Source organism: Rana temporaria, chromosome 12, assembly GCF_905171775.1.
Source record: "Rana temporaria chromosome 12, aRanTem1.1, whole genome shotgun sequence".
NCBI classification, from domain to species: Eukaryota; Metazoa; Chordata; class Amphibia; order Anura; family Ranidae; genus Rana; species Rana temporaria.
Genome location: NC_053500.1, coordinates 33,574,749 through 33,588,986, shown reverse-complemented (window position 1 = coordinate 33,588,986; position 14,238 = coordinate 33,574,749). Strand labels below are relative to the sequence as shown.

At 50.6% G+C, this 14,238-nt stretch overlaps 1 protein-coding gene across 4 annotated transcripts in view; it reads right to left on the bottom strand.

The window, feature by feature from the left end:
• UBTF (upstream binding transcription factor) overlaps positions 1–13,823 on the bottom strand; it is a 34,894-nt gene extending 21,071 nt beyond the window's left edge. The window contains exons 1-5 of one of the 4 annotated variants that reach the window (XM_040330696.1): positions 13,801–13,823; positions 2,097–2,195; positions 1,233–1,408; positions 322–405; positions 49–204 (exon numbers count right to left, since the gene is read on the bottom strand). In XM_040330696.1, coding sequence (XP_040186630.1) covers positions 49–204; positions 322–405; positions 1,233–1,408; positions 2,097–2,154 — 474 coding nt within the window. In that variant the 5' untranslated portion in view covers positions 2,155–2,195; positions 13,801–13,823. Of the gene's footprint in view, positions 1–48; positions 205–321; positions 406–1,232; positions 1,409–2,096; positions 2,196–10,520; positions 10,652–10,924; positions 11,030–11,799; positions 11,890–13,800 lie in introns of those variants that run through there. The other 3 variants (XM_040330693.1, XM_040330694.1, XM_040330695.1) reach the window with 3 other exon arrangements.
• Between the last annotated feature and the right edge of the window lie 415 nt (positions 13,824–14,238).

Here is a 14,238-nt window from a genome sequence, read left to right as displayed (position 1 = left end):
TCACTTTCAAGGGTCAACCCATTCAAACCAGATGTTGTGTTACGTTACCTTTTTCTTCTCTGGCAACTCTTTATATTTTTTAGATAGGATCTTGGTGAGGTCCAAGTTGCTCATCTCTGGATGCAGCTTGGCATATTTTGCCCTCTTCTCCATAAAGAAGCGGAAGTAGGGGGTCAGGGGCTTCTTGGGAAACTCAGGATGTTTCTGGAAGAAATGGATTGAGCTGCTTAGTGCGTTCAGGATAATCCGAGGCAAGATTAAATAAAGTAAAAAAGTCTCAAAAACGTCAACAATGGAGCTTATTGTAAACTATTTGCTCACCTTCAGCTTCTTTCCCTTGTATGGGTTCTTCACGTGTTCTTCTGCATCATGTATCAATTCTGACAGTGTCCGAAACTTCCTGACCTGCAAGTGATAGTGCATGAGTTCATATTATTTTATTTAGTCCCTGTAGTCTTGGATCAAATGAAATGCTGCAAAAGGGGGTAGGCACTTGATGGTAGGTCCCACCCTTCTGTACGATTGCTGTGACGCACAATACCCATCATCAGGCATAGCAAAACTATAATAGGTTTGGGTGAACTGTATTGTATTTATTGTATACATACCTGCAATAAACAAACTTATATAAAAACATATACAACCACTGTTTTACAAGTAAACACAATTCATGACAAAGGAACCCTAGAGCACTATAGGTTATCCAAAGAGACAGAATAAATAGCAGACCCTGTCAAACTATGGACTGATCCATCCTGCAAGGGATAACTCTTCCCTATGACTCATTTAGATTGAGTGACATGGGGACAGGCTTTTTTTTTTTTTACTTGGGCTGTGGCTGCTTTCTGTGGAAAAAAAAAACGGCGTTGGGGACCCCCCCCCCCTCAAAAAAAACATGATACCAGACCCTTATCCAAGGAAGCAGCCAATGCAGGCCCCTGAACTATACCAGGCCACATACCCTCAACATATAGGGAGTGGTGTGCTTTGGGGCAGGGAACAGAATACCCCTTACATTGGTGGTCAATGGGAAGAATCCCTCACTTCCAGATAGCTACAAAGATCATTTGTGGCAGTGATTATATAGAGAATAAGAAACCGCTCATTTTTCAAGGGACCACTTTTAACCTCTTAAGGAAGCCAGGTTGAGAAGGGCTGTTCTACGTCATCCTAAACATAAATCTGGACACTTATGTGGCACTGGCAGGAACACTCTCAGTCCTCCACCCTACCTCATTTGAAATCTCAGTCCACTTCTGGCGACACATGGAACCGTTGTAGTGCTTAAAGGCCAGCTTGTTCCAATCCAGATGGGACTCAGTGGTCTTGAACTTTGTGTTGTCCTGGCCTGGTAGGAGTGTCTTCATTGTCTCCAGGAGAGTGAGCATGTCATCTTGGGACCATTGGTCTGGGAGAAAGAAGGAAGAAAAAGGGAACATGTGAATAACATCTACAATTTTCACGAATGTGTGTAGATCTGTGATGTATTTTGATTTTACAATTAAGCCCATGCAAAATGGATGCAGAATAGGCAAGTTGGGTAACTAGGGTTAAATTCCTAAAAGCTGCAGTTGATTGCTAAACAGATGGAACAATGTCTTCCTGTGGACTAAGGTACGTAGGGAGTGAATTTTTTTTCTTAAGCACTGGCATCAAATTTACAGCAGGTCAGCCTTCTGGTTTACCACTCCCTTTTAGCCAGTTCACAGGTATGGTTTAGTACTGTCTGTGATACTTTTTGTATTTGCACTAATATATAATTTTTCATGGACGAGCTTTCAGGGTGTGTCCAATTCTTCAAGGTCCAAGTAGTACTCAATTGCACTAATACGGCTACAATCACCTCTACAGATAATAGAAACAGCTGGGAATCCACAAGGAAGTTTGAAATATCTTGGTATACTTGCCCTGGAGAGGACAGTTTATTCGCTCAACTAAATTAGAGTTTTGCTTTATTTAGTACTCAGAACTTCAGAGTCCTACCACTAGAGTGAGCCAGATCCCTTGTAATCCACTGACTGCCCTACATAAGCGTACAACTTCCAGCGCTGGTGTTAAATATCAAGCAGTACAAAGCAACCCCCCGGTCTCCTTACCCTGATCGTTAGGGGCGGTCATGGTGGTGTTGGTTTGCCCACCAGCTGCTCCGTTCATCCTTTGCCGGGCGGAACCTTTAGCACCAAATTTAGGCTAGTCTGTAAAATAAGATAAACAAAGTCAATATGACCGGTCGCTATCACGAATCCAAGGAACAAACGTACACACTATAGACCAGTCCGCAACAAATACAGAAATTTGATTGGCTTTGAGGTCTCATGTACACTGCTGCTGCTGCTAAACGGATGTTTAGGAGCAGTTGGGCATTATTTTCAACTGCTCCTGAACTCTCCTCTTTATTATCTTATCATACATGTACACAGGGTCGTTTCTAGGCAGTTAAATTTAGAGGCTTTTTTTTGGAACGCAAAAAAAAATGGGTTCAGAAGCTACGTTTAGAGGCATTTCAAGTGCCAAACTCTTCTAAACGCAGCTAAACACAGTAACTAGCATTTAGCCGTATTTTGTTTACAGGCATTTTTAATTTTTGGCTATTTTGGAAAAATATATATATTTTTTTTAAACACTTCTAAACGCAAACGCAGCAAAACATGTACATGAAGTCTTATGCCATGTACACACAAGTGGAATTTCCGTCGGAAAAAAGTTGGATGGTTTTTCCAACAGAATTCTGCTCAGGCTTGGCTTGCATACACACGGTCACTCTGAACTTTCGAGCGTTAAGAACGCGGTGACATACAACACTACGGCGAGGCGAGAAAAAGAAGTTCAATCCTTCCGAGCATGCGGCGAATTGTTTCCGAGCATGCATGTTTTTTTCCCCGTCGTAATTGCATACAGACGAACAGATTTTCTGACAGGAATTTTTTCCGTCGGAAAAATTGAGAACTTGCTCTCAAACTTTTGCTAGCAGAAATTCAGACAGCAAAAGTCTGATGGAGTATACACACGGTTGGAATTTCCGATGAAAAGCTCACATCAGACTTTTGCTGGCGGAAATTCCGCTCGTGTGTATGGGGCATTAGACTTCTTTGAGCTGGGATGCCACTTTAAAATTCTTGTGCAGCACCCCAGAACTTCTTTCTGGTCATCAATAATGGAGATGTGCTCTGCTCTTTGGGCTGCACCTTACAGGGACGGGTTAGGACAGTTTGCTTCAAGTCAGTTAAAGTCAAAGGATTTTGCGGCATGATGGCCAACAAGTAATGTCTCATATTCCCATCGCACACGTTCTTGGTATAAGCTCTCAGAAATAGGGTGCTGTAGCAACAACCAGCTGGATACTGGTTCAAGTCACAAGGTAGATATTTGTCAGCACACCAAGGATCATCACAGATTGGCATTAAAACTGGTAGTTTATTGCATTATCACAACACAAGAAAAGTGCAGCGTTTGGGAGTCACGCAGGATCCCTTCGTCACTACCCTTTGGATGCCACTCTGTGCCAATACTTGGTGTGCTGGCAAATATCTACCTCATGATGGCCAACAAGTGACACTAAATTATGTCATGTACTCAAGTCCAGTTCTGTTTGACCGCTAACAATCTGTAGCCCCAGACACCATTTCCAAAGTACACAAGGCCTGTATACAAGCCATCTGGAGTAAGTAGCAAAGGCTTTAATGGCCGATATGCCATCCTGGGGGAAGACTACTAGTTTACATTCCCCCCTGAATCAGGGTTCAGGTGCAGAATGACCCTGGCCCTCAAATCGTTCAGAATAACTGAAGGCCGGGGTCATTCTATGCCTGCAATGCCACTATATGAATGACTGAAAGCCAAGGTCATTCTACGCCTGCAATGCCACCACATGAAGGACTGTGGTCATTCTGCACTACCGCCACCACAAAAATATTTCATTTTGAATGACTAAAAGCTGGTGTCATACTGCGTCACTACTGCCTCCGCTGATTACAGTGTGTTAAGGTATCCTCCTCTGAATGAGGGCGCAGGTACAGTATGAACGCGGCCTTCGGTCATCCTGAATGAATCATTCATGTCATAGTCATTCAGGGGTGAATTATCAGCTGAGGCGGCAACAGCTCACATGCCCTTGGTCATTTAAAATGAGCTATTTATGTGGCAGCCCAGGTCGCAGAATGACCCAGGCCTTCAATTATTCTGAATGACTAGGTGAAGGTCATTCTGTGCCTGCGCCGCCACATAAATAGCTCATTTTAAATGACTGAGGGCCATGGGCATTTGTGATGTTGCCGCCTCAGCTGAGAATACACAGTTAATATTTACATTTGCCCCTGAATAAGGCCATGGGCTAGAAGGCTTCCCTTCAAAATAAATGAAAGCCAAGGTCATTCCTTATTTGTGCTGCCGCCACATGAATGCCTTATTCAAGATGACTGAGGGGGCATTTTGCACCATTGCAATGACACAACTAATTCAGAAAAACTGAAGACCAGGATCATTCTGCACCACCGCCGCCTAAGAGTGTTACACATTGTTTACATCTCCCTCTAAATGAAGGCGCAAGCACAGAACACCCCTGTTTTCAGTCTTCCTGAATAGGTCAATCACGTGTTGGTGATGGTGGCCATGAGGCAGAATTACCTTGACCTTCAGTTATTCTGAATGGTGGAAGGCCGAGGTCATTCCGAGCCACCACTGCCTCGACTGATTTTACACCTCACTCTGAATGAACTGCAGGCACAGAATGACAAAAGCCGAACTCATCCTCCGCCATATGAATGTCTCATTCTGAGTGATTGAACGCCAGTGACTGCCTCACACATTGTTGATGTTTTCATCTCTCTTTAGATGAGGGGGCAAAGCACAGAATGACTTCTGCCTTCAGAATGACCCCCGGCCTTTAGTTATTCTGAATGGTTGAAGGCCGAGGTAATTCTGTTTGTGCATTGTCATGTACAATGGGTGTCACAAAAATAAAAACATTCAGCCTAGGTTCACGCTTGTGAGATGCGGGAGCCAGCGCGACTACAGCGGTGGTTCCCACATTGCATCTCTCCCGCAGACAGTTCACACTGCCCTCTGCGAACTGCTGCGGGTGTCAATACAATGTTGATGACACCTCCAGATCGGTTTGCAGATCGCAGTGCGAACTGTGAACTCTCACAGGAATTGGGTCGCATAGGTGAGAACACCCATGCGATCTTATCAGTATTTTGTCGAACCACCTTTTCCTTTAATTACAGCCTTTAGTCTGTTGGGATATGTTTCTACAATATTTGACCACTCTTCTTTACAGAACTGCTTTGATGGTGACCGTTTGTAGACTGCAGTCTTCAAGTCATTCTACAGAATTTCGATGGGCTCTGGGCTCTGACTAGGCCATGCAAGGACATTAACCCTTTTCTCCTTCCACCACTGTGTGCTCATTTTGCTGCGTGCTTTTGGTCATTGTCATGTTGGAAACCTTCTTCCCATTGACAACTTTCTGGCAGAGGGCAGCAGATTTTCCTCAAGAATTTTATGGTATTTTGCCCCATCCTTTTTTCCTTCTATCCTGACAAGAGTTCCAGTCCCTGCTGCAGAGGAAAAACCCCCATAACAGGATATTACCACCTCCATGCTTTACTGTAAAAATGTTGTTATTTGGATGGTGAGCTGTATTGGATTTCCGCCAGACATACCATTTGGTATTGAGGCCAAATAATTAAATTTTAGTCTCATCGCACCATAACATTTTTTTCTGTGTGGCCTCAGAATCTTCAAGGTGCGTTTACAGTGGTCAGATGAGACTAAAATTGAATTATGTGGCCTCAAAACCGAATGATATGTCTGGCGGAAATCCAATACCACTTACCATTCAAATAACACCAGTCCTACAGTAAAGCATGAAGGGGGTAATATCCTGTTATGGGGGTGTTTCTCTGCATTAGGGACTCTGCAACAGAACACTTGTCAGGATATAAGAAAAATTGACGGGGCAAAATACCTTCAAATTCTTGAGGAAAATCTGCTGCACTCTGCCAGAAAGTTGTCAATGGGTAGAAGGTTTACCTCCCAACATGACAATGACCCAAAGAACACAGCAAAAATTACCACACAATGGTTGAAGGAGAAAAGGGTAAAATGTCCTTGCATGGCTTAGTCATAGCCCAGACTTAAACCCCATTGAAAATCTGTGGAAAGACTGCAGTCCACAAACGGCCACCATCAAACTGAACTTGAGCAGTTCTGCAAGGAGTGGGCAAAGATTGCAAAGTCTAGATGTGCAAGGTTAGTAGAGACATATACTAAGTGACTAAAGGCTGTATTTAAAGTAAAATGTGGTGTAACAAAATACTGACATGGTGGGGTGGTCTTTGTTGGTGGTATATCTTTCACTTGGATGTTATAAGTTGCACTAGTAAATACAGCTAGATAAAACAAAAAAAATGTGCGTTTTCATTACAGGCTGCAACGCAACAAAATGTGATAATTTTAACAGGCGATTCTTTCCCATAACCCACTGTAAATGACTTATTCTGAATGACTGATTGAAGACTATTCTGCACCACTGTCGCCTCAGCCGAATATACTTTATACACCTCCCCCCAAATGAGGTGCAGGCGCAAAATGACTTAAGGCCGAGGTGAATTATTGCATGTGCCGCCACCACACAAATGACTGAAGGCCTGTACACCTCCCCCTGAATGACTGAAGGCTGGAGGTCATTCTATGCTTCCGTTGCCACCACATTAACGACTGAAGGCCAGGGTCATTCTATGCTACCATTTGTGTGGTGGTGGGGCAGGCATACAATGAATCCGGCCTTCAGCCATTCTGCGCCTGCACCTCATTTACAGAGCTATAAAGAACATCAACAATGTATAATCCGCAGAGGCTGCGCAGAATGGCCCCAGGCCTTCAGTCATCTGTGTGGTGGAGACACACAGGCATGGATTGACCCCAGCCTTACGTCAATCTGTGCCATGCCTGCACCTCCACCATAAGGATAACTAAAGGCCGGGGCCATTCTGTGCCACCACTGCCTCAGCTGACCACACATTGTTGATGTTAACATTTAAATGAGGGGGCAATCACAGAATGACTTCTGCTTTCAGAATGAGTCATCCATGTGACAGTGGCGCAGGTGCAAAATGATCCCCGGCCTTTAGTTGTTCTGAATGGTTGAAGGCTCAGCTGATTATACTTAAGGCTGGGTTTACACTGGCATGCGGAGTGGCTCACAGCAGGGGTCCGGTGCGTCCCTGTTCACCATTTCAGACCTGAAATTAACTAAACGACGCACAGGACTCCTGTGCAATTCGCTCAGCAGCTGTCCTGGACCTGTGTGAACCGGCTCCATTGAGAGCTGGTCACAGTCTCCTGACATGCAGATTGGATGCGGGGAACCCACATGCAATTCGCAATAGTGTGAACCCAGCCTTATACATCTATCTCCCCATGAATGAGGTGCAGGCACAGAATGACTGAAGGCCGAGCAGGTTATTTAATGCCTGCGACGCCACCACACAAATGACTGAAGGCCTGGGGCCATTCTGCACACCGCCACCTCAGCTGATTCTACAGTATACATATTCCCTGGAATGAGGTGCAGGCGCAGAATGACTGAAGGCCAAGACAGTTATTTTATGCCTGTGCCGCCACCACACATATGACTGAAGGCCTGGGGCCATTCTGCACACCGCCACCTCAGCTGATTATACAGTATACATATTCCCTGGAATGAGGTACAGAATGACTGAAGGCCGAGACGGTTATTTTATGCCTGTGCCGCCACCACACATATGACTGAAGGCCTGTGGTCATTCTGAACACCGCCACCTCAGCTGATTCTACAGTCAGTATACATATTCCCTGGAATGAGGTACAGGCGCAGAATGACTAAAGGCCTTGACGGTTATTTTATGCCTGTGCCGCCACCACACATATGACTGAAGGCCTCTGGGCCATTCTGCACACCGCCACCTCAGCTGATTATACAGTATACATATTCCCTGGAATGAGGTACAGAATGACTGAAGGCCGAGACGGTTATTTTATGCCTGTGCCGCCACCACACATATGACTGAAGGCCTGTGGTCATTCTGAACACCGCCACCTCAGCTGATTCTACAGTCAGTATACATATTCCCTGGAATGAGGTACAGGCGCAGAATGACTAAAGGCCGAGACGGTTATTTTATGCCTGTGCCGCCACCACACATATGACTGAAGGCCTCGGGCCATTCTGCACACCGCCACCTCAGCTGATTCTACAGTATACATATTCCCTGGAATGACTAAAGGTGATGTTATTCTATCCCTGCGTCGCCACCACATGAATGAATGAAGGTCATTCTATGCTATGCCACCACCACACAAATGATTGAAACCCTGGGGCTATTCTGTGCCACGCCACCTCAGCTGATTCTACGGTATATGTATGCCCCAGATTAAGGTGCAGGCGCGGAATGACTGAAGGCCAAGGTTATCCTATGCCAGCGCTGCCACCACAAGAATGACTGAAGGCCATGGTCATTCCATGCCTTCGCCTCCACCACACAAATGACTGAAGGCCGGGGCCATTCTGCGACACCGCTGGCTCAACTAAAATTATACATTGGCCACGCCCCCTCCCCCCAAAACGAGGTGCAGGCACAGATTGACTGAAGACTGGGGGTCATTCCATGCCTGTGTATCTCCACCACACGAATGACAGCGGATTATACTGTATACTATATTGTTGATGTTCTTTATATCTCTCTAAATGAGGTGCAGGCGGAGAATGGCTGAAGGCCGGGGTCATTGTATGCCTGTGCCACCACCACACAAATGGCTGGAGGTCGGGGTAATAGTATGCCTGTGCCACCACCACACCAATGGCTGGAAGCCGGGGTAATAGTATGGAAAAACAAAAAACCGCGCTTCCACCACAGAGTCTATAGGCAGCAGCTGACGTTGGAAAAACAAGGCAATATATAGTATAAAAAAGCCGCGCCAGGGTAATAGTATGCCTGTGTCACCACCACACAAATGGCTAGAGGCCGTGGGTCATTGTATGCCTGTGCCACCACCACACAAATGGCTAGAGGCCGTGGGTCATTGTATGCCTGTGCCACCACCACACAAATGGCTAGAGGCCGGGGTCATTGTATGCCTGTGCCACCACCACACAAATGGCTGGAGGCCGGGGTCATTGTATGCCTGTGCCACCACCACACAAATGGCTCATTTTATGCCTGTGCCACCACCACACAAATGGCTGCCAGCCGGGGTCATTCTGTACCGCGGCTGATTATGCTTTTTTGCCATTTATATCTCAAACCGAATGAAAACGCAGCCACGGGTTGAGTCGTTTAGCATAAAATGGCCCCTGGCTTTACTTATTCAGAATAACTGAAGGTTTGGGTCATCCTGCGCTCTCATTGGGGGAAGATATACACCCCAATATATAATCATCAGCAGCAATGCAGCGTATGCGCCCCTCAGCTCATACAGACATAAGTGCGTTTACATTTGTGCGAGTTGAGATGCAGTACAGACGTAAATCTTATACAAGTGTATGAGTCCTTTATCATGTTAAATGACTATTGATATCAGATCACTAATATACGATAGAAATAATAATCACCACCCCCTCTACACTGATCTACAGCAAACACAATCATTCTGTGCAACACAAACAGTTCAGCTTTCAGACACAGATTTTTTTTACATTTCAATAAACGTTCTTGATAATTGGATAATTTTGTAAAAACGGGTGACGCCAGAACAACCGATCCCGGGAGATATAAAATGTAAATGAGATTGATTGCAAAGGGCGGCCTGCGTCCCCCAGCAGCACAACGAGAGTCTTAGCGATTCTCAGAGATAATTCTGATGACGATGTGATTTTTTTAAGGGTGACGATGATGTGATTTTAGGATCGGTGACATCGATCGGCCAGTTTATGATTGGCAGGGGAAGCCATGTTAGAAATGACGGTGGGGGTGTGCATTGCCGGGATTGGTCGGTGGGAGATTTGGGGTAATCTCTATGGCGATGGGTGGAATTGCTGGAAGCGGGCAGTGATTGGCAGCGCCCGGTGCGGGTGTCTCCGGGCGGTGACATCACCCCCCCCCCCTCGTGGAAGGGCAGGCGGAGGTCGGTGATCTCCGCGGATTAGCCTGCAGGGGGCCCCCGCCGCCTCCCAGCACAGGGGCCGCCCAGTACCGGGAGGGGGGAACGAGATCCGGAAAGCATCAGTGCGGGGAGGATCTGCAGCCTCACCGGGCACCGATCGCTGGGCCGACAAGTATCAGCGGCGGCGGCCATCACACCCGATCCCGGGAGATCGGCGAGCACTGCAGACACCCGATCCTTAACACCGAGCACCGTGCTCCTAGTGGCAACGAGTGATCGGAGCCCGGACTGTATATGGCATCCGATCCATCCACACCATGGCCGATCAGCCTCCCCTCCACGTGTCCGGGCTCCCCCTCCAATCCTCCCCGGCTTCCCCGCGCCCGATCGCGGCCACCCCCGCCCGATCCTTCCCCATCCCCGGCCCCGATGGTTACCCGTAGAAGGTGACCACGCTCCTCCGTCTTCCAGCTCGATCTCGTTGTTCTCCTCCCCGAGGGGCACACAAGCGGCTGCCCGGCCTCACCTTCCGGCCGCAGGGAGGAGGAGGAGCCGGGGGAGAGCGACCTCACCAGACCCAGCGTGGAACTAGCAGGCTGCCCGAGAAAAACAAGAGTGGCCGTCGGGGTAGGGAGGAGGGGAGAGCCGGGCACCCCCCCCGATCAGTCCCCGGTCACCCGATCCGTCTCCGATCACCCCCCCGAGAAATTCTCCCCGATGGCCGGGGATCGGTACTCTACCCGCTTCTCCGGAGGTGACCCCCGGATAGGAGCACACGGGCATGTGATCGGTAGTCCTCCCGAGATTTCCCCCACCTAACCGGCTGGCTGGACTGACTCACCCCGATCCGCTTTCCCGAAGACAAAGGGCTCCGATCTCCGAGACAAAGCCGCTGCGGCAGCCCCTGGGTAATGGCGAGCTCCGGGGGAGGGGGGGCGCTGCCTGCTCCTTCTCCCCGCCCAGCGACTCTGCAGCAGCAGCCGGCCAGACGGAGCCGCGGGAGCCGCCTCCTCCTCCTCCCGCTACACTCCGCACCGCGCCGGCCACCGCCCGCCAGGGGGGACCCCGACTGACCGAGCATTCCTCCCCCCGGGGGGGGGGGACCCCCCCGATCTATCTTTTACCGGGCGGACACCGACCGATCCTCGGGGGGGGTCTACCCTCCGCCCGATATCACTGCACACCGGGAGACCCCGACTGACCGAGCGATTCCCCCCCCGGGGGACCCCATATGTCCTATTTCGGGCGGAACCGACAGACCGAGCAAACCTCCGGGGGGGGACCCCGATCTCCCCTCTACCGCGGTGAAACGAACGGTCCTGGGGGGGGGGGCACACCGATTCAATCTCCTGCTGATATCACTGTATAAAGCCCCCCCTTCAGATCTGTCCTTTACCGAGGGGGACCGACCGAGACCGATCCACTGCACCGCCTGGCGAAGGGGGGGGGGACTAAAACCGTCTTCCACACGGCAGGGGGACCTCGATCTGTCCTCCGGGGAAACCGATCCCCCGCCACTGCTGCACCGCCGGGCAGGGGCGACCCAACACTGTCCTACCTAAATCGGTGGGACCCATCTCCAGTTACCCTCGCACTGGGGGAGCCCCGATCTACGGGGAACAATGAAATAAACACCTCCGATGTGCCCACCCCCGGTCCGTCCTTCTCCCGGGGAACACCGATCCAAGGGTTACTCGGATCCACCGTTCTACCCACCTCCGGTCAGGCTCGGTGTGGTCCCGGGTGTGGACTCTTTCCCGTCCCCGCAGAGATCTCCTGTTCCCCGCCTCCGCCGTGCCTGAGCCGCCTTCCAATCAGCCGGACCCCTCCATCCTCCTCTCTCCCTGCAACACGCTCCAGCCTTCCAGCCAACCAACCCAGCCCAGCCTTCCATCCATCCCATCCAACCACAGGGCTCTCCCTTCCAGCCACAGACACGGCGGCCCTCCTCCCTTCCAGACACCCAACACTCCCTCCCTTCCAACAAGCCTTCTCTTCCATCATTTCCAGCCACCATCGGGGGGGACACATCGCCCTCCCTTCCACCCGGGCACACATCACCCTCCCTTCCACCCGGGCACACATCACCCTCCCTTCCACCCGGGCACACATCACCCTCCCTTCCAACCGGGCACACATCACCCTCCCTTCCACCCGGGCACACATCACCCTCCCTTCCACCCGGGCACACATCACCCTCCCTTCCACCCGGGCACACATCACCCTCCCAACCGGGCACACATCACCCTCCCTTCCACCCGAGCACACGTCACCCTCCCTTCCACCCGGGCACACATCCGCACACATCACCCTCCCTTCCACCCGGGCACACATCACCCTCCCAACCGGGCACACATCACCCTCCCTTCCACCCGAGCACACGTCACCCTCCCTTCCACCCGGGCACACATCCGCACACATCACCCTCCCTTCCAGACACCCAACACTGCCTCCCTTCCAACAAGCCTTCTCTTCCATCATTTCCAGCCACCATCGGGGGGGGAACACGTCGCCCTCCCTTCCACCCGGGCACACATCACCCTCCCTTCCACCCGGGCACACATCACCCTCCCTTCCACCCGGGCACACATCCGCACACATCACCCTCCCTTCCAGACACCCAACACTCCCTCCCTTCCAACAAGCCTTCTCTTCCATCATTTCCAGCCACCATCGGGGGGGACACATCACCCTCCCTTCCACCCGGGCACACATCACCCTCCCTTCCACCCGGGCACACATCACCCTCCCTTCCACCCAGAGATCTCTCCCTTACAACAAGCCTTCTCTTCCATCATTTACAGCCACCATCGGGGGGGACACATCACCCGGGCACAGATCACCCTCCCAACCGGGCACACATCACCCTCCCTTCCACCCAGAGATCTCTACCTTAAAACAAGCCTTCTCTTCCATCATTTCCAGCCACCATCGGGCACACATCACCCTCCCTTCCACCTGGGCACACATCACCACCCATTCCAACCGGGCACACATCACCCTCCCTTCCACCTGGGCACACATCACCACCCATTCCAACCGGGCACACATCACCCTCCCTTCCACCTGGGCACACATCACCACCCGTTCCAACCGGGCACACATCACCCTCCCTTCCACCCAGAGATCTCTCCCTTACAACAAGCCTTCTCTTCCATCATTTACAGCCACCATCGGGGACACATCACCCTCCCTTCCACCTGGGCACACATCACCCTCCCTTCCACCCGGGCACACATCACCCTCCCTTCCACCCGGGCACACGTCACCCAGCACTGCCTCCCAACCGGGCACACATCACCCAGCACTGCCTCCCAACCGGGCACACATCACCCAGCACTGCCTCCCAACCGGGCACACATCACCCTCCCTTCCACCCAGAGATCTCTCCCTTCCAACAAGCCTTCTCTTGCATCATTTCCAGCCACCATCGGGCACACATCACCCTCCCAACCAGAGATCTCTCCCTTCCAACCGGACATCACCCTCCCTTCCATCATTTCCAGCCACCAGCACTCCCTTCCAACCGGGGACACGTCACCCTTCCAGACACCGAGAGATCTCCCCCTTCCAACCAGGGACACGTCACCCTTCCAGACACCGAGAGATCTCCCCCTTCCACCCCCGGTACACACAGGTGATCAGTCTTTAATAAAGGATGTCAGGTTGTAGTATTGGGGGGGTCACACACAGCACCCCCCATCACTGTCCTCATACCGGAGATCTTTCCCTATGTATTCTCTTCTCTATATATCATCTCATTCTTCTCCTCCGGGCTCCGCCTTCCTTCACACCGTCATATAAAAGGCAGCCAATCCGGAAGGAGATCTGTGTGGGATGAACGGTGACAATAATCTGTGATGGGCGGGGCGGGGAGGGGGCGGGCTCTACACTGACAGCTCTGTGCACGTATAGGACTGGCCGATCACTAACACTTCCACTACACCTCCGTACATACACATCATCACTACTACCTGCACTGATCAGCCCGCCTGCACTACTACTACATGCACTGATCAGCCTGCACTACTACTACTTGCACTGATCAGATGATCAGCCTGCACTTCTATTACCAGCACTGATCAGCGTGCACTGCTATTACCTGCACTGATCAGATGATCAGCCTGCACTGCTACTACCTGCATGGATCAGGCT